This window comes from Phalacrocorax aristotelis, chromosome 12, assembly GCF_949628215.1.
Source record: "Phalacrocorax aristotelis chromosome 12, bGulAri2.1, whole genome shotgun sequence".
Lineage (NCBI taxonomy): Eukaryota > Metazoa > Chordata > Aves > Suliformes > Phalacrocoracidae > Phalacrocorax > Phalacrocorax aristotelis.
The window spans coordinates 2,294,110-2,314,118 of record NC_134287.1 but is presented as its reverse complement, the minus strand read 5'-3'; the positions used below and the strand labels follow the sequence as shown (position 1 = coordinate 2,314,118).

General features: G+C 45.8%; 1 protein-coding gene across 3 annotated transcripts; it reads left to right on the top strand.

Moving 5' to 3' along the window:
* The first annotated feature begins 1,459 nt into the window (after positions 1-1,459).
* Positions 1,460-19,441, top strand: ANXA8L1 (annexin A8 like 1). 3 transcript variants are annotated; one of them, XM_075107345.1, is made up of 14 exons: positions 1,460-1,530; positions 4,014-5,624; positions 5,735-5,781; positions 9,963-10,053; positions 10,321-10,415; positions 11,615-11,728; positions 12,552-12,642; positions 13,266-13,345; positions 13,967-14,026; positions 14,546-14,639; positions 16,413-16,508; positions 16,752-16,810; positions 17,672-17,794; positions 19,181-19,441. In XM_075107345.1, the coding sequence occupies exons 3-14, from the start codon at positions 5,761-5,763 to the stop codon at positions 19,235-19,237; spliced, it is 981 nt and encodes a 326-aa protein (XP_074963446.1). In that variant the 5' UTR covers positions 1,460-1,530; positions 4,014-5,624; positions 5,735-5,760; the 3' UTR covers positions 19,238-19,441. The 3 variants fall into 3 exon arrangements, with proteins under 3 accessions (XP_074963446.1, XP_074963447.1, XP_074963448.1); XM_075107346.1 differs by lacking the exons at positions 1,460-1,530; positions 4,014-5,624 and adding an exon at positions 9,755-9,863 and having other exon boundaries at positions 5,752-5,781; XM_075107347.1 differs by lacking the exons at positions 1,460-1,530; positions 4,014-5,624; positions 5,735-5,781 and adding an exon at positions 7,252-7,344.
* Positions 19,442-20,009: the final 568 nt, after the last annotated feature.

The window sequence follows — 20,009 nt, the reverse complement described above, 5'->3', positions numbered from 1 at the left end:
ACTAATAAGCATGCAAAAGTTGGAGAAAATCATATCTTACCAAGAAAGGCTGTCAGAAATGCCAATCAATGCAAGCAGTAGAGGGTATGTTGCTGCCTTGCTACAAAGCTGGACTTCAGGCACATCCTTTTCTTTTTTCCTTCTCCCTTAGGCTGCTCTGTATGATCTGTCTCCACCACAGGGTCATTTCAAGCAGCAGGACTGTCTTTAATTGTGTACAGACACCTGTACTTATTCCGTCGAGGATTACACAAGAAACAGTCCCCGTAGAGGTAGGTGGGGACACGCACAAGATATTTCACACACAAGCATCCAATGGCTTCCTGAGCACTGGCTACCACGCGCTGCTGGCGTGTGAACTGGAATCTGTCATGTCCCCATCACACCCAAGTGAGCTGCCTTTGCCCGTTTTGATTCAGAGGGTGCTTTCTTTGTTGGCCTTCGGGGTTAAACAAGAGCAGCAGCTGCCTGCTTTGTATGGGGAGCGGTTGTTAGGGCGACTGGGAGGAATTCCTTGGCACCAGCACTAGCGCAAGAAAGGAATGAGCAGAAGGAAGCTCAGGCAGAGCCGGCCAGAAGCAGAGCAGAGGCAGAGCAAGCCAAGGGGACGTGCTCTGCCGTGTTTGCGTTAGCGCCTCACCCCAGCTCTCCCACGGGCAGCAGAGGGGCCCTGTGCGGCAAAGGCGCTCTGGAAAGGCGAAGTCGGCACACCCTTGGCTAACCTGCGCAAACCTCTGTGCGGGGTGCCCTGCAGCGCTGGCTGCCCCGGCTAACCCCAGGGCTTGGCCTCCTCAGCTGCGGAGGTGCTGAAAGGAATCACGCCCTCAGTTTTTACTGTATTGCCGCTTCTGTGATTGAACAACACCCCCCCCCCCCCAACATATAGACATGAATTTTCTCTTATGATACTTGGCACAAAACTGCTTGGGGTAATAAAGGCAACTTGGAAAATTAAACTGTGGTAGTGATTTTCAAAAGGAAATAATCCCATTTCGGGGTCATTTTCACTGGGAAAGATGGTTCAAAGGCACAAGAGGAAAGGGCAGGGTGAGCACTGAGCTGCCAGCTATGTGAGTACATTTTTTCAGGCTTTAGTGACTTCATTTTTGCATTACAGATGCTCTCCTTACTTGAAACTGCTGCCTTCCCCATCTGCTTGTTTTCCCCAGCTCTCACCTCTTTTATAAACAGACAATAACTTTTTGTTTGGATTGGCTTGCTGGCAAATTTACACAGCTTTCCCATATAACAGTCTGATTTCAGGTGATGGTGAGCTGATTAGTAGGTGTAAGGGCATTTGCTCTTAAGAATTGTGGAGGCATTCAGCTGCTCGTATCCATTTAAGGAGTAATAAATAGGAAGGAAAAAAAATAAAAAGGAGCAGTAGAAGGAGCTAGTGCCTGGACTTGTTTGCACAGTGGTGGAAAAGCTGCAGGATGAAATTAGTGTAGTTTATACAATGAGAGAGTGCAAACCTGTCTGCAAATACAGCAGCTGCTGGGGCAAGAGACTGGTCAAAGTCACTGGAAGGTAGGGCAAAGTGTTGCTAAAGAGTGTAGAGCTAAAATACTTGTAAAGGGGGAGCTTGCAAGTAGGTAAGTTCCTTATCAGAGCTACTGTTCTACATAGCATTACTTGCAGACTGATTGGAGAAAGTTATTAAGCTTTTAGCCTTGTAACAGAGTACTTTTCTCCTGTTTGGTGTGAGGGGTGAGCTCTGATTTCCTCAAATTTAAGTAGTCATGTTATAAGATTCATCAGATTATTGCTTTGCATAAAAGTATCTCTGGGTTTGGTCTGTTGTTTCCAGAATGATTCCACTTGATTTCCAAGTTCCTGCCTGAAAAAAACAAACACAAACTTTGGGGTTAAATTCCCAACGGGCTGTGCTGTTCTTGTTGGGCTTGAAAAAGTTCTGATGCAAGTTAAAGCCATGGAGCAAGTGAAATTGCTGAGCAGTTGAGAACCTGGTTTCCATAAGCTTTCATGTTCCAAAGCAGTCTGCCCCTCGCCTGCAACTTTCCAGGCACAGGGTCAGACTTTACAGATGGGAAAGGGGAAAAGGAGGCTGCCTCTGTACCCTAGAAGACTTTAGTCACCCTCAATCTAAATTAAAATATGCTTTAGACTGCTCTCATTTGACCTAAAATGGAGCAATCAGAGCTTAATGGGTGGTAAAAGGTTCTTGAAACAACACCAGTAATACATTGTTCTAAGGCTATCAGCACCTTTATTTCTTGCCTTAAAGACTTTGGGGGTTTGAAAAAAGGTTGTGCAAAATCCTGCTTGTGATTTCTTTTATATGGTTCCTTACACTGGCTGAGTATATAGCCAGGGCAGCTCCAATGTCACTGCTTCAGGCTTGGAAAGTCCCAAGGGCAGAGTCAAGAAAAGCAAAGTACCCTCATAGCTTCTTCATTGTGTAGCTGAAAATTGTTTTGAAATGGCTTAAAAACCCACAAACCAAACCTGATTCTGGCTCTTCTGCTGGAGGTTTTGAGTCAGAGTGTTCAGGAACAGAGGTGTATAATGCGCTTTGTAGTTTAAGATAACGTAGTCCTCTAATTGTAATTTGATGTGACTTAGAAACATGCCAGCAAGAGTAAGTGGCTTATATGATGCCCACAAATGTGCGAAGGTTAGATAGGAATCAGAAACCCGGAAAGGAAAAACACGTTATGAGGCCAGCTGTGAAACCAGACAGAACCGGCTTCGCAGGTTAAGTCTACGAAAGGTGAAAAGGGCAAGGGGAGGAAGGCTCGGAGCCTTCATCACCACGGCCACCAGAGAGACCACCCGGAAGATTCCGCGCGTGCGCAGGCAGAAGGATTAAGGGTGGGGAGAAATGTAGATTAATTCTGGGAAACCATTACCATAATGATGTCATCAGTAGCAAAAACAGTATAAGAGGACGAACACTGGAACGAGGGGTGTGCGTGCCTTTGGAGGAGCGATCCCCCACGCACTCGGCGCCGAAATAAACATACCTGCTTTATAACTCTGAGTTGTAGAGTTTGTTCCGCAGCTCAGTTTTTGCCCACTCTGGCTGGTGGCTGTGATGAGAATATCAGCAGGGGCAGGGACTCTCTGAAAGCCTGTAGATGAGGCTTGAGAAAGATGCATTGTGGAGACGCTTCACAGATGTCTGTACCCACAGCACGATGGACTTGCTGCCCGGGTCACCATCGTACAGGTAGCTGAGAGAAGACTGTATTTTGTGGGGTACCACAGTCCCCCACAGTACAAGCAAACAGGATCACCGTCTGAGTCGAGTTCTAACCCCCTTAATATGACGTTGGGCAGAGTTTCTATTGACAGCCTTGTCAGTGCATCTGGAGTTCATTTTATAAAAAGGAGTATTACCTGAGATGCAAAAATGGCCTCGGGGTGACAAGGGGAAGACAGTGACGCTTGGGAGGACCCATGCATCATTTTCTGATCCTTTTCTGAAGTTTTGCATGTTCCTGAGAGTAATCACTGAGCTACAGGTGGGATTGTGCCTTACATAGCTTACTGGTGGTGTAAAGGATGCATGTGTGTCTCTGGTACACAGTAGGAAAGTGCGCAAAGCATGGACAAGCTCACTCACGTATGCAGCATATGTGCTAAGGGGGAGACAAGAACTGTGGTGAAGGTGAGTCTGTTCATGTTGAAAGCTCGGTTTAACAGCATCTGTGCAAGCAAAAGGGATATTAGACTGTAGCCTCTGCCTCCTGCTCCCCTGGTCTGCAAGTGCTGACTGCTCTGGTCGGCATTAAGGCTGTGCAGCACTGCTCTGAGCCTTGCTGCGGCGTTCAGGTTCTCCAGGCCTTTCCTCACCCATCCATATTGACTGCTTAAAATCTAGACAGTGTTTCTCTGCATTAAAATCCCCTGTCGTGTCCCTTCACAGCCTTTTTAGTTCATGCTGGCAAGAATGACTGCTTGGGCTTCTTCCCATTTTCTGCCTGGTTTGGTCTCTGCTTGTTTCTGTGACCTACAGCTGTTTGCTGTGACTGTGATTTTCTGTCTAGAAGGGCTTCTTTGTCCTTGGAGTCCTAAAGAAAGCTGACCTCCGTGGCAAGCTGACCTCCGTGGCAAGCTGACCTAATTACATCCCAACACAGGGAAAAGGCATATGCAGCCAGCCAGGCACAGCCTTGGGAATCCAACAAAAGCAATCCACCCTGCTTGTGAATCCACTGTACCTCCCAGGAGGAGGAGGAAGGAAGCACCACTCATGAACGTGCCTTGCCTGGTGCTGTTGATGAACCTGCCCCTCAAACATGGCTGAAAACCAAGCCAATGCAGGCCCCGGTGGTATGCTTATCATGCTAAGGGCAGTGCCTCCTCCTTCACCATTTGCCCTCACCATATGATGGATGTGTTTGAGGCAGGAGCAGCTGGCACAGCTCGTTCTCTTGGGAATAGCCAGGGCAGCTTCCCAGGCCATGGGGATGCTGCTGGGGTAAGTGACACAGCAGTGTGTGGGAAAGAAATGAGAGAGGTTTGGTGTTTACCCAGCGTCCCATGTGGGTCTGTAAATGTGAGAGGGGACATATCTCCTATATAGCAACAGTTAAGATATAGCTGGTGGGAGCGTTTCCATCAGGGCAGCTTTCCATTTACAATAAATAAATAAATGCTGGCATGGATGGATTCTGACAAAAGTCTAGACAGGAAAATATTGCTAGAACCGTAAGATATTTCAGCTGATTTCACAGAACCATTTCTCCAAATTAAAGCACTAAGAGCTGTTCAGCTCTTTTTAAAACAAACACAAAAAAAGGAGGAAACAAAAAAAGACAAAACCATTTCTCACTCCACTCCTAAGCCGGAACATGTCACAGCAGCTAGTGCAAGCCCTATGGCAACTTTGCTGGGGTTGGCGTTACTGAAAGTCGTTAGCCTTAAATATGCTGGTTCTATGTTAGCCTAAAGATGCTTCTTGACTCATGCCTTGCAAGTCTAGGTATGGGATGGGGGGACCTGCCAAGTCTCTGCTGCTTTAGTGAGCCTTACTCTAAGATGTTGGACATGTATGGTGTGGGAGTGGACACGTGGGGTGTGCCTGTGTTTGTTGGCTGGGGTTTTCTTGTGGTTTTTGTTTGTTTGGGGATTTTTATTTTAAATAAGCTTTTTTGAAGGAAGGGAGGTAGATGAGGGTTTATTAAGTTTCTGGAGTTCTGTTTTGCTGTGTTCCAGGTTGGTAGAGATAGAAAGGGTTGGTACTAATGAGTGACTTATCCTGTTGTAGCAGAACTCGCCAAGTCTCAGTGGAGTTTTTTGCTGAGAAATTACCTGATTGTAATTTGCATGTGTCAGTGCCAGAGGCCAAAATGTTAGTGGGGAAGGGTGTGTGTGAGGAGAAGCAGTGGAAAAATTACATGAAGGTTTAGTCAACAGTGTTGAATGTAGGGCTCCTCACAAAAGAAGCCTCATTTATTACGCAACTTGATCTCTCCCTGTGAGATCATATGTGAAAAAAAACAGGTTGGGTCATGTCTGAGGGCGTTGGCCCGTGGAATTTGTAGATAAGGATGGTTTATACCAGCGTGTTCCCAGCATAAAGAGGCCAGTTACATTCTGCAGCTTCCAGAGGGAGTAAGTCTCCTGAGGAGTACAGTTATTCCAATTTTCTTGTGGTAAGTTTATTGAAAAGAACCTTCTTTCCTTTCTCCTCTCCCTCTACCCCTTTCAAATCTCAGTTTCCCTAACTGTGAGGTGTGATATGTGTGGTTTTCTTCACCAACAGACCCAGGTATCACTACCGAGACTGCAATGGCATGGTGGAAGGCCTGGGTAAGTAGAGCAAATACTGAAGTAAAACACCTTGACTTATAAGTTGCATCAGGCACTGTGTGGAAATTAAATGTTTCCCTTTAAACATCAGCCAGACCTATTTACTGATTTTTTTTTTTTTTTTTTCTGACTATAAAATAGCTTTCAGCATTTCCAGAAACTTGATTAAGGAGGATGTTAACATGACTGCTGGCTTTAAGATGAGCAGACTCCCCCTGATCCTTCAGTTGAGGGTGATGCAGGGATTGTTGGTTTACATGTGGGGACAGTACCAGAGAGCAGCAAAGTAACACAGCTGAGGTCTGCATTAGGTCTGAAAGCTGCAGGCTCTTCATCCGCTCCCTTCCCTTGTGTCAGTGAGTTCAGGGCACTGCCTGTCCCCATTTTGGTGCCCAGCTGTGCTGGCAGGCTGTGGTCATGGTGGGAGATGTGGTCAAGCCACAGTGCCTTTCTCCTTGGTGGGCTTTTAATATTGCAACAATGATGTGGACTTGTCTGTGGACCCTGTCTGCCTGCTAGGAGCGAGAAATGCTGTACATATTCTCTTTTAAACTCTTGTGGCTTGGGGAGGAATGTGGCAGGATGGGGGGATGCTCATGGGGTGTGCTGAGGCAGCCTCCAGCATCCAGCTCAGGCCAGGCGGGAGGCAGCTCTGGTGATGTGCATCGTTCTGTTGCCATCGATGGCAGCTCTCCCATTAGCCGATGTGGAAGGCCATGTTACCCCTGGACTTCACCTCCAGATACCTATAAGCCAAGGCCTAGAGGAGAGACATGCTAGAGACGTGATGGAGGAATACTGATAGAGAAGTCTTCTTCCTCAGCCCAGTCCCCCATCCAGCGCCACTGCCAGTAGTGCACAGGCTTTCCCTTGACTGCTTTTGTGTCATCTTTGGAAAGATTTGTGCTCCCCCCTCCACCTTGCTGTGAAGAAGGCTTCATGTTTCAGCAGCCTGTGCAAGGGGTGACCTGAGCAGAGGGCCTCAAAGGAGCCTCTATTGCCATGTGCCAGCGAAGGTGCCTGGGAGGCGTAGGAGAGCGGTCTCGCGGTGTATTATATTACCTCAGGTGCGGTACATCACCAAGGAGTGAGAAACCACTTTGCATGGACATTACCGTTTTTCAGGTTCTCAGTTACAATTTTGCAACAGAGGAGCGGGAACTGGAGAAACAAAACAAAACACCTTGGGGGTTGGGGAGCACCAAGCCACTTCCTACTTTCCTTCGGATACACTTCAGACAGGCAACCTTCCCGGTCTCAAAATGTACCATGACTTTCTTTCCCCAGAAAGATAAAAATTGTAACCTTCCTTTCTGCTGATCTCCCTCTGCCTTCCTATTTCCTTTTGGAAGTTTAGTACAGTGAAACAGACCTTTTCCAAAGCTCGGAGTAGGTCTGACTTTAATTTTTCCTTTTCTGCTGCTCTGTTGCACCCCCACCTCCCCCAAACTGGAAACCTTTTTTAAAAACTTAGAGTGAGAAAAGGAGAAGGAGAAAAGCCCTGGAAAACACCAGTGATCTCTTACCTGTTGGTGTTGTAGGGGATGGAGGCGCGAAGACAAGGTGAGAGGGCAAAGGATGGATGGTAGGAAATTGTTTTGGTTTCCCAAACCCTTCATAAAAAATAGAGTTCAAAAGCAAACAGGATGAGAGAATGTGAAACTTTTTTTCAGAAACATTCCACTGAAAAAAAAAAACAACCCAGTAACCCCACCTGCCCCCAAGCTTTTCAATAAACTTTGAAAATATTTTGGTAGGAAAACTTTTAATTCCCTTCCCCTTCAGTTATAGGTGAAACTTTCCGAGCAGCAGCTGTAAGGTACGCTGACTCCGTTGCTTTCATGCCAATTCCTCTTCACATAAGCATTACACAGACGCCTTCAGTAGTTTCAGTTAGGTAATTGTAGGATCAATTCATCTGGGAAACAAGACTGAACAGAACAGGGTTACTCTGGAGACCTGTTGTGATTGTACCTATGCTGGAACAACTAAATACAGGGAGAATAAGGTGTATCAGCGAGTCATGAGTGCTCTTGAGCCAGGATGGGCTGTAAATGTTTATTGGAATTAGTACCAAAAATAAAAAGGACTATTGTTTAAGTTCTTTCCACTGCCTCCAAACGAAAGCTCAGCTTTGCACTCCTCCTTTCTCTGAGTCACCAGGCACGGGTCCAGGGAGTTTCTTTCATGTGAGCCCTTGTGTGCAGCTAGAGAGGCTTGCCCATCTTTTTCAGAGCAAAATCAGGTGGTTGAATTTAACCTGCTTTCCAGGGCAGTTGTGTTAGCGCTGGCTGACTTCACAGGGGAGCAGAAAAGCAGCACTGGCAAGGGTCCTACCAGCTCAGCCAAACCTCCCGTTCCAGACTGACGACAAACCTTTGGGGGTGGCAATGCTTTAGTCTGTCATTGCTCTTTCTGCAGTGACAGCTTCACCACAGCCTTAAATTTGCTGCTTGGTAGTCATTGGGGCTCAAAGCTGTATCTAGCGAGAAGCTTCGTGTTGACACTGTCCGCTCTGCAGCTGCTCTCTGCTGGGAGCAGGGCGTGGTAGCACAGGAGTCTGTCTTTGTGCTGGCTGTAAAGCAAATATCTTCAGGCTGAAGGCCTCTTCCAGATCTTCCTAACTGAGGAACATACTGCCTCTCCTGATGCTCATCATGGCCTCTTGCTTGCTTGTCACTGCTCCCAGAGCTTGGCTGGCAAAGAGGCCAGCATGCAGACATGTGCCAGCTAAATCTACTGATAAAGCACTCAACAAGGGCACCCGAGCTGGCCTGATTCTCTGTGCAGCACAGCGTAGGCACGCTTCAGCCGTGGCACTAGGCTAGACCCAGCATTTGCTGACAGGCACTCCTGAGCGCGCAGCCACTAATCTTCCAGCTTCTCGTTAAAAACCAGGAATGCAGGTCCCGAGCGGAATTTCCACAAGCTTTTCTATCTGGCAAGGATTGCTTGAAGGCTTTTACTCTGGGGAGGACTTGGAGGAGACTCTAGGAGAAGAGAGGTAGAGCCCTCTGGCACAGGCGAGAGGAACAGCGGGGATTTGCACCATAGCAGGAGGCTGCTGGGTGGCACTTGGTGGTCTGTGTTATGCAAGTCAGATAGGACAACCAGAGCAACTCCTTCTGGTCTGTAAGCTCTGATTTGAAGGTGCTTTTTTACCTGACTTTGAGGCCACCCCCACTGAAAAATCGATCAAGTCATACTGATATTATTAGTTCAATATTAACCACATCCCTGCAAGCAAACTCATGAGAAGATAGTAGTTAAATCTCTCTGCTGCTAAGGAAGAGAAAACTCTGTCCATTATTAGAATGAAGTGGTGATGACTGTCTGTGACTAACCACTCGTACTCCCCTGTTGATAGGACCTTACTGTTAGAGATGCATCAATATTCAAGCTAGTCCCTTGACTTGAATTTGTTAAATTCAAGCTCTTAAGCCTGGGTTCTGGATGATGGCCCCGATACCTTGTGATAATTGGGTTACGTCTCAGCGTGTCTTTCTGCTCTGAGGCTCTAGCACTGGCAGGGCCTTAGGGGTCTGTCCAGAGGATTCCTGTGTAGTTGGCCTTTGGTTCAGGGGAGAACATCAAACCTGCACTTCTCCAGATGGATCTGTTCCTTCCAGTGGAAGGAATCAAATCCTTCCAGCGGAGACACTTCCTTCTTGAAATCAGCTTTGGACAAGGGAAGCAGCAGCAGGATAATAAAGCTGCTACCTAGAAAAATGGTCTCTGAGAGCATGACTATTCCATGAAATCAAAAAACTAGGGGTGAAGATACCCTGCACTAAACCACCAAGAAATGCAGTTCCTAATAGCAGTAGAATACGACAGCATACATGTCACGAAGCGTTGTATTTAGCGGGTGAGCAGGAAAGTCTAGCCTACTCAGCTTTTCCTACCAGGCTGCCTGCACCTAATGACTGGTGCGGCAGTGTCAGTCATGCTTTGCACTTCATGTTTCTGCCAGGAGCCGAAGGCTGGTAGAGGTGGTCAGAGGCTTGAAACTAGTGTCTTCTCCAGAGCTCTGCTGAGACACTTTGAACCAACCCTTCCACTCCTCTGTGCCTTCCTCATGTGTAGGCAATGAATAATACTCATTTACTTTCCAAAATACTTTTTCTTCAGCTGATGAAAAGCAGTGGTGAAAAGTCCTGTATTTTTCTTCTTTTTTTCAGAGTGAAGCAGAGGGCAGGTCCGTGACAGGTGCTTTGAACTTTGATCCTGCACCTGATGCTCAGACTCTGTACAAGGCCATGAAGGGGCTTGGTGAGTTGACTCCAACCACATGTGTAAATTCTGTGTCTTGCTTATAACTGCCCAGTTGAAAGCCATTCCTTAAGAAAACTGCAGCCAGACATACCATTTTTAAATGTGGAAAACTAAAAAAATAAAGTTTCCTCGAGACATACTTAAACTCCTATGTTACGAAGGCAATGAACTAGGGAAGGTTGTCTGAATACTTGAATTGGGATTTTGGACTAGTCTCAACTTATTCTGTGTGATGTGTTATTGTCCTATTGTTGCTCTTCACAGGGACCGACGAACAAGCTATAATTGATGTCCTAACCAAGAGGAGCAATATGCAACGTCAACAGATTGCCAAATCCTTCAAAGGACAGTTTGGAAAGGTTCTTCCAAAACAAAGCCATATTCAGTCACTGTTTCGCTGCATGCAGGATGTAGTAACTGGGTGTAGAGTTCATCCCACAGGCACGGTGTAAACAATAGGCAGGTCTTCTGCAATTAAGTAGATTAGTATTTATTTACAAGGCCTGGGGTGAATGTGTGAAATTAATTTTAGGTTGGAAAAACTGGGTTTCCCCTGAAGACCGTAATTTTGGGGGTAAAATGCACTTTGACCAGAAATGGTTTTTTAAAATTTATTTTAAGTGTAACTTCTTATTGCTTTTGAAGATATAACAAAAATCGATACCCTTCAAAGTGGCATTTTGACCAAAATATTGGTTTAGTTTGGGGCCCTTTTAAATGCCAAAGAAAGTTCAATTTAAAGACTTAATCACATTTGTTTGGAAATTCTGAAAATGAAAAAAAAACCCCTGTCGTTAGACAATCATGTTTTTTCTATGGCTATCTTTCTGTCTGAGAAATTCTTCCTTTTTTTGGGGAAACTCTTGCACCAGCCGTACTCTGGAGCTAGTTGTCTGAGAGTCACAGTTAAGGAGGGGGAAAGAAGGAAATCTATTGGGAAAGAGCAATATAGGCTCTTGGGTCGGCATAAAAACAGGAGTCTCCAATGACCCTTGCTGGAAGGGGGCCTGCCTGCAAGGGCCTGAGAGAGGGAGGCAAATGGGTGTGAGGGGGAACAAGTATGCGATAATGAACAGAGTGCTTGCATCCCACTAAAACAGGGTGAGTCGTACCCTAAAAAAACCTTCTTTATAGTGAACAGAAAATTTGAAGTCTATCTTCAGACTGCGTGCCCGATTCTGCAGAAGTCCTGGGTGTGTGTTTATATGCAGGCTTTGGGAATTGGCTCTATCTGAAGCTACATCCCTTGCTCAGTTCAAAGCTGCCTGGTTCTGCTCGTTGAGTAAAGCAGGGTGGAGGAGGACTTTTGTTTTCCCTACTCTGTTGCAGAATTAATTAGTACCTGGGAGAGGCTTGAATAATGGGGCAACGGGGAATGTGGAAGGACCTAGACAAATCCCATTTTGGAGTTCGGTGCCCTTTTCAGCCCCAGGACCTTTTCTAACCAACTGTCAACACAGCACTGTCGTTCAGCTTTGCCATGGGGATGGAAACAGCACTAGGCAGTAAAGTGATCCTCTGAGGCTTCTTATGTAACTGTGTGGCACATGTTTAACAGGATCTGATTGAAAGCCTGAAGTCTGAACTGAGTGGCAACTTTGAGAGGCTCATTGTCGCTCTCATGTACTCCCCCTTCAAGTATGACGCCAAGGAGCTCCATGATGCCATGCAGGTAAGTGAATTGCATGCTGATATTTAAGTAGCAGTGCAGATCCAGTGTTAATTTCCTGTAACTGTGCTTATTAAGGCAAGTGATAGTAACTGGACTGTTACATGATGAAGTTTGTTATTAGCAGTAGCCTTTGAGAAATAGTTAATTGTGCTATTAATGCATATCTGGGGAAAATGCTGATTTAATAACTAGGGGTCTATGAGAGTTTCTGTACATCCATGTCTCATAGAGCCTAGGGAAGGCAATAGCAAAACTAAACTCAACTTTAGCAAGGAAAGAACATCCACAGATGACGTTTCAGTTAGATAGCTCTTCACTGCTTTCTGCAGTGCCTGTCATGAACGGAGCTCAGTGACACAAAGCTACTGCCCTGATGCCCTACCCGAGACATGAAACCTTTAAGAAATCAAGGAATGGTGGTGCGAGGGCCAGGGTTGGCTGGGGTCCTATCTATCAATACAATATCTTTTCAAGTTTCACATGCAGATGTGCATGCACAAAGATAGACTGACTAGGCAAACACTGGTATCCCCACATCTCTCTAACACTGTCATCAAAGATCCAGAAGTGCATTGCAGAAGTGCAGGGTTATAGAAGGTCATCCTTTATGTATTAGGCACCTCAGTAAAAGAAACCGCGTTCAAACCAAAAGTGCTTTGTGTCTCCAGCTTTCACCCTGACAGTTTCTCACAGCTCAGCATACAGGCTAACGCTTCGCTGCCATGCGACGCCTCGCTCCAACATACTTCTCTAGCTTTAAATTACAGTCCGTGACTAGATGCCTTTCTGCACCTTTATTTTCCCACTATGTTTTTTATTAAAGGGTATAGGAACAAGTGAAGATGTTATCATAGAGATCCTGGCATCCCGGACAAAAGCGCAGATCAAAGAGATAATCAAGGCGTACAAAGAAGGTAAAGTGCCTGGGGCTCTGCTTTGTGCGGTGGGAGCAATGTGTGGCTGCCTGATTGCACAGCAGGAATGGTGTTACCAACTATCACTGTCAGCAGCAGAATGGGATTTTTAAAAGCAGGAAGGTGCAGCCTAGCTCCGCTTTCAGCCTGGCAAACAGAACGTGGCTATGCTGAGAGAATTTGAAAATCCCTTTCTAACTCTCCATCCAGCTAGAGGGAAAGGTCAGCAAATCACAAATTTGCTTCAGCTTGGCCATGCGGGCTATTATCAGAACGCAAACAAAACTACAGCTATGCGCTTGGCTTTTTCTGCCCATTAATACACTCTAGATGGGAATTTATTGAATATGTTTTTTTAAATATTTGGTAATTCTTTGGTCCCTTAAAGTTTGTCTCTAACATTCGCTCTCTGTTTATGCCTTGGACATCAGTGGAGCTAGTGACTCAGCCAGATGCGAATGCTGACCTGGGTATCACTGCGGGTGTGACCTGACCTCAGCCCTGGGCTTTTTTTCCCTAGCGACCTTCTTGGCTAGCGTCAGGCTGTTGTGTGGCTAGTAATATCCTGACTATATCACCCAAATAACAAATCCTTCCCTTGTCCTTCTCTTTCCCTTGGGTAGAATATGGTTCTGATCTGGAAGAAGACATAAAATCAGAAACAAGTGGCTACTTGGAACAGATTCTGGTTTGCCTTCTTCAGGTAATGCTGGAGAAGAGAAATGACGGTGTAAAGATCTTCACATTTTTGCTCTTCCTTTTTGGAGAAGATGTGCAATAGATGAGGCAACACAGTCACGATCACCAGACAAACTGCAGAGACAAACACGTCACTTGGACTGGATCTGTGTTTTGGCTTCAATGTGACTGAAGCAGGGGAGACCCCTCCCTTAGCTGCAGTAAGAGAGCTGAGAACTTACGGTCAGCAGTGCTGCAGGGAGACACCTCACTTTTACATACGCGTTAAAGCCATTGCACTCTACAAGGGGCTAGAAAACAATGCCCCTCCACTGTGACTCACCACCCTTCCAGGGTCACCCCCTCAGTGCCGAGTGCATTTGGATGCGTTTATCCTATCATGTTTTCCCTGCCTAGCAGCAGAATTACTTAGCGATTTTTTGGCTTCGCTTCATATGACCAATTTCAGTGCCTTTCAGTGAAGGAGTTAGCACTTGTACAGTCTGAAACATTACTGCTTGAGCACTCCGCAGAAAACGATAGCTGAGCAGGATAATTGATCTTTGCCCAGCATGTACGCCGTGATGCTTATACATGGAAGGATCTTCATGAGACAAAATGGTTACCTTTTTCTTTCTTCTCATAGGGTGAGAGGGACAATGCCACTCTCTACGTGGACACAGCACTGGCTCTCCAGGATGCAGAGGTACGCTCAAATCCTGTGATCAGTGACATGCCTGCATCCCACCTGTCTTGAACTGCAGAGTGCTTCAGTGGGCAGCAGAGTCCTGGGCAGCAGAGGGTTGGAGCCACAACAGTTTGGGGAAGGGTGGCTTTCAAGCACTTGGGGTTCATCAGTTTTGCCTGCAGTGCTGAGCCTTGCTGTTCCAGAGAGTGATCGAGCTGGGCTTGGGCTCAGGTGTTTTTGATATGTGAAAGTACATGGGTATGGTAGAGTGGGACAGCAACGGATAGGGAAGAAACCTCAAGAGTATTTTGGCTGCCTCAGCTGCCGCAGGAGGGCTGGAAAGGGCAGAGATAGTGGCTGCTCCAATTTGACTAGAAGGCATGGTCAAGAGTTTTCATAATTTTAGGACAGTCTAGTTCACACAGTGATTTAGGTTACTTCAAACTGCTTTACTCTAGCAGTGCCTTAAGCCAAACTGTTGTTCCTTTACCAGCTGCGCACACAGAACATTTCTGTAACGATTGTGTTAAATTACAGACTCTCTATGCTGCTGGGGAGAAGATACAGGGCACAGACGAGATAAAGTTCATCACCATCTTGTGCACAAGAAGTGCCACACACTTGCTGAAAGGTATGGAGGAAAGCCCATGCTCCCAAGCCTCTGAAATGAGAAATCACTCCAGCCAAAAAGAAGACGCAGGGCTATAGATGGGAGAGATGGGTGGCCAGAAATAAGTACCTGAGTCTGTCTCTCAATCCTTGGTCACTCAGTGACCAAAAGCTGGCAGCAGCTTTTATGAAAAACTTAGGAAGACCTAGTGCTGCTGAAAATCAAGTGGCTTTTCTAGGAGTTCTTATACAGTGGTGGTGGCTGGATGGTATAGGGATTTTTATAAACCCAAAGGGAGAGAGAGACCCTTTCTAACCAGGTAGGATACTGGGCAGACTCATGACTCCTTGGATGTGGATTCCTCTGGGAAAAAGTCACCCAAAAAGTAGCTGGTTATTCAGTGCTGGAGAATCATGAGCTGCGCCCCGCATTTCTGCCCCATGTTCTTCTGAGGGCATCAGAGGCTGCTGGGAGGGAAGACACTAAGCCAGCTCCAGCCAAGGGAGCCCTCAGCTCCCCACTGCCCTGCGCAGCAGAGGCCTGGCCTTGCCACCTCAAGCCTTCCGAGGCAGTCCGAGGCTCTGACTAGCAGATTTTATTATGTTGGCTGAATCTAAGCATATCAAGTACTGTATAAATAATCTGGACCTAAAGTGATAAATTTAGCTGGTGATAAATTAGGTATGCCTGAGCTTTTTCAAGCTGAGGTCTTCTGAGGCTATTTTCTAGGCGCTGGAGGCCAGCTCCCCCTTGTGTTTCAAATTTAATCTCCCAGTGTCGCGTAGAAAACAACAACAAAAAAGCGGTCCCTAGACTTTGGCTGTGTCTGCCTTTAAGAACTAAATTTCAACGAGTTATTGTCAAGATGTGACCAATCTTTGGGACCTACTGTATGCCCAAGCAAGTAATTTCCTCTGTGCTATGGCAGCCTGCAACTGTTTATCTTTAAAACCTGAGTGCAATTGTTTTTAACATGGAGAGTAGGCCCGAGTTGAGAATGTTATATCCATCGGTTGATTCTGTGGTGTTAACTTTCTCAGAAGTATCTGAGTGTTAATATTTAGGTATCTAATCTTGAACGTTGAGCAAACTTCATTAAGATGTCCATTGCATTACATAGCAGTTTTCCTTCTTTGTTAGTCTGAAAGCTAGGAACCAAAACTGAGACCTGCAGTTCTGAACCCTGGAGTAGCCAGAGCGTATAAGGTGAACAACAACTCTGTTGCTCAGCTTTTATTAATGTGGGAGTTCAAATATCTTCGAATCTGCACCTGTGTCTTGCTCATCTTTTCTGAGTTGTCTTTTTAGAATTGTGGTGGAAATAATAAGTTTTCCCAAACTGTTGTCATTATTTAAAAGTCCAAGGGCCATGAGCAGCATAGTCCTAAATTTAATTTGGTTTTATTTTGGCTCCTGAAGCTAGTGGCATCAACAAACACAAGACAAAATGATAGAGGTGTGCCTAGCCTTCTCTCGTCTGCTTCATTTCTGTGGTTGAAGGCAGCAAGGAAGGGTCACGCTTCTAAATTATTATGAGGTGACTGAACTTGCATTTCCAAGCGAAGGCAGGGAATTAAGACCTATGGATGGGTTGGGTTTTTGTGAATGTTGCCATCCATTTTTGTAGTTGATTTCTAGGCTTGACTGAACCCTCCTGGAGTTGGTGCAAATGTGGCCGTTGCTTTGGCAGGATCTGTGTTTTCGTATTGTCACACAAGCAATACTTGTGAATATTGCACACAAAATGCCTGAGCAGTAGCTGTGTGAAAAATTGAAGTTCTTTGTTTCAAACAGTGTTTGAAGAATACCAGAAACTGGCCGGTAAGAGCATAGAAGACTCTATCAAGAGCGAAACTCGTGGTTCACTTGAGGATGCCATGCTGGCCATTGGTAAGAGTGGCTGTGTTTCCCTTTCTTTTGTCTCACTCGGCTGCCTTTTGTCCTGCAGCAGCTGACTGTTATGTGATGGGTCTGCTTTATAAAGGTATCTGGTGGGGAGTAAAGGGTACTCCTTAGGTAAGATAAACTCAGATCACAGGGCACTGAATTAATGGAAAGCGTCTTGCATCTTTGTTACCTGCTGCCCCGGACTGGAGTTACCATGATTCTTACTGAGCCTTTTTGTGTGCCTAGTGAAATGCACCAGGAATGTCCGTTGCTACTTTGCAGAGAGGCTGTACCATGCCTTAAAGGTAAGACTCTTCATCCTACATACTTGCTTTCATACTGGCCTTGTAACCTGGCTTCCACACCTTCAAATTAGAAGAGCCAAGATTTTGGTGAAATCCAGCAAGTTTAGTGCTATTGTTGCAAGTAATAGCAGAATCCCTTCAAACACCTTGGGTAGAAAAGTATCCTTTAAGCTTGCGATACCAAGGGAGTCTGGCTTTTTTGACAGGAGTCTGCAAGAAGCCCAGTCCCACCTTGTGGAACGTGGACAAAACTTCTGGAAGACATTTTTCTAGGACGTTGATCATGCTGGAGTTTTGCCCATAATGTTATCTTAATGGACCGAACCACCATATTTTCTTTTTAGGAAGCAATTCTCTCAATGGCAATGTAAAATGAAATAGTTCCAAATGAGGGCACACAAGGCATCTGCAGATTGTGCCCCTGTAACTCTTAACTGATTCGTAGAAGATGTCAGCTTTCCCAACTTTGTGGAAAGCTGAGTTGAGTGATTATTTTTGTTATCGATGCAATCTTAATTTTTCTGTAAGCGAGTAAACAATATTGGTTGAAAGCGAGTATTGTCTGGGCCATGCTGCAGAAGGACAGTATGTTTTCAGTGCCCAAGTCCAACTCCATAGTGTGTTTGCTTTTGCATTTGACATGTGCAAAGACTTACGGCACACTTCCATGGCAGGTTTGTGGTATTAAGTGGCCCCTGGGAGGGGGGTGGGGGCTTGTCCTCCAGAAAAAGAAGCAGATATGCTGCAGGACATGTGCCAAGTGATGTTTGAAAGCTGACTTCTCCTGTCCTGGACCAGTTTGCAACAGCTTATCCCTTGAACACCCACTAACATCACAGACTGATATATCTGTTATTTCAGGGGGCTGGCACCCATGATGGGACTCTTATAAGGGTGATCGTTTCTCGAAGTGAAGTTGACTTAAATCTTATAAAGGTTGAATTCAAGCATATTGCAGGAAAGTCTCTCTCCAGTATGATTCTGGTAAGCATCATCTTGATATGATGGATCTTAGCCATCACATACGTTCCTAACCTGCCCAGCACTGTGGGATGCTTCCAGGGTTGTTTTCAGCAAAAATGTCATTTCTGCCAAGATCATAGCTCTCCTTCCTTAGGCCTATTAACAATCAGCTCCTCGAGGGACATATATGCCTGAAGGGTGAGGCAGATTGTATGTTCGGTAAGTGACTTGGGCAGAGCCAAACTTGAGGAGAGACTGCTCCATGTTTTTCATGGACGAGATTCTGTGTGCCCTTCATGACCTCCTAGGTGACTCTAGGTTAATTTGATCTTCCCTGTTACACCTTTCCAACACGGCTGTGCTATTTTCTCCTCTTTCTGGGCTGTCCTTAACTACTTCAAGCCAGTGCAGTGTAAGTCAGAACAGTGCTGGGTTGTTTTGGGTTTTTTTGTTTGGTTTGGTTGTTGGTTTCGTTTGGTGGTGGGTTCGGCTTGTTTTGCTTTTAACTGACTTATCCCAGATGAAGGCCTGGTCTATACTGTGGTGAGATAGGTTTAGAAACTGAACGTTGTCAAAAGTTATTGCAGCTCTTGAGGTTTGAGCCTCGGCTCTGAGTGAATGACCCTCCCCTATCAGGGCTGAAATCCTGGGGCTTACCATTTGTTGTAAGGACTCTGGGATATTCCTCGCCCGCAGTGCAAATGGCACAGAAGCCCTATCCTTAGCAGTCCCCATGGGAAGTATGGTTCTGTAATGAAGGCCCTTTCTTCTAATTGACGCTGTCAGCATCTGTCATGTTGATTAATGATCAGTCTTCAAGGGTCTGTACAGAGTATTCATTCCTTCTGAGGAGTGGAACTGGCTTTTACACCTGTCGTCACAAAACATTCAAAGGAAGCAATTTTTCTGTCTAGCAATATTCTCTGTAGAGCTTCTCTAGATCAAAATAACCACATCTGTGGCTTTTTTTAAAAAAAAAAAGTCAGGTGTCAGGGCTAACTCTACTGCCCTTTCCCTCCTGTAGGGGAGAGAATGCTACACAAATACCCAGGGACATAAAATCCGAACACAAAAGGGTTGGTTGCTCTCGTTTGTGCTGACTTTGTGCTGCCCTGCGGGACGAAGGCATGACCGATTGCTCACCTGCATTCCAAAGAAAAGAACTGAACTTGATACACGTTATTTCAGGTGGCAGCTACAAGCCTCGCTTCTCCATTCACTTCTGATGGTGTGTCAGCCAGCAGTAACTCTGCTGAAGTCTGGCTTCCTCTTTCCAAAGTCCTTTCGCTGTCTGGGCATATTCCATGGACTGGCAAAGTCAGCACTTGGAGCGTGCAGAGGAACTTCCGCGCTCACCTTTGCTTTTTTTCTTTTTAAAATTTTTCTTATTTTTTTTTCTCCTGCCAGGATGACACCAGCGGTGATTACAAGACAGCCTTGCTGAATCTCTGTGGTGGTGACTGATAAAATCTAGGAGGAAGATGCTGATACGGGTACAGAGGGAAAATTAACAGTAAACAAGCGTCTGAAGATGTACATGTAGAAAATCTTTCTATTGATCCAAATGGGGAGAAGATCAAATTAATGGTCAAGATTTCAAAGCTCTCTGAAGGACGTGGATGCTCATTACATATTAAAAGCTATATACTTTCCTGATAGTTTTTCAAACACAGGTGGGAATGTTTCTGTTTTGTTTTCATTTCATTCTGTGCAATTTCCCTTCTCTTTTAACACACTGTGAAGGGTGGCACTTAGACACAGAATTAAAGGCTTTTTTTGAGTCACCGAGTCCTTTATAGGTGTTTCACAAGTCTGAACAACCCTGCAAAGCTTGGGCTGTCCTGAAGCCTTGCTAACTTCACTAGGACAAGCTGGTACAGCACTGACCATTTGATGCTAGGAGGGTGGGTCTGGAAGGAATCCCAGATATTAATGGGGCTTTAGGGCACGGGTCAGAACGGAGAATTGAGTCCTCGGGGGGCTGGTTTAGCAGCCCTATCCGCATAACTTCAGTAGGGGCTCCCCAAGGAGCAGGGAAGGGCAGAGCCAAACTGGCTGTAAGCATGTGAAAGTTGAAAGTTGTGCGCCCGATTTCCTTCTTGCTTGTGTGAGCGTCTGCAGCGGGAGACTGGAAAGTTCGGGGAGTGACATCAATGTCAGACTGTGGGGAAATCAGAACTGGGGCAGATGACTTGTTCTTGGTGAATATAGGATCTCTGCTCTTGGGAGCAGACCT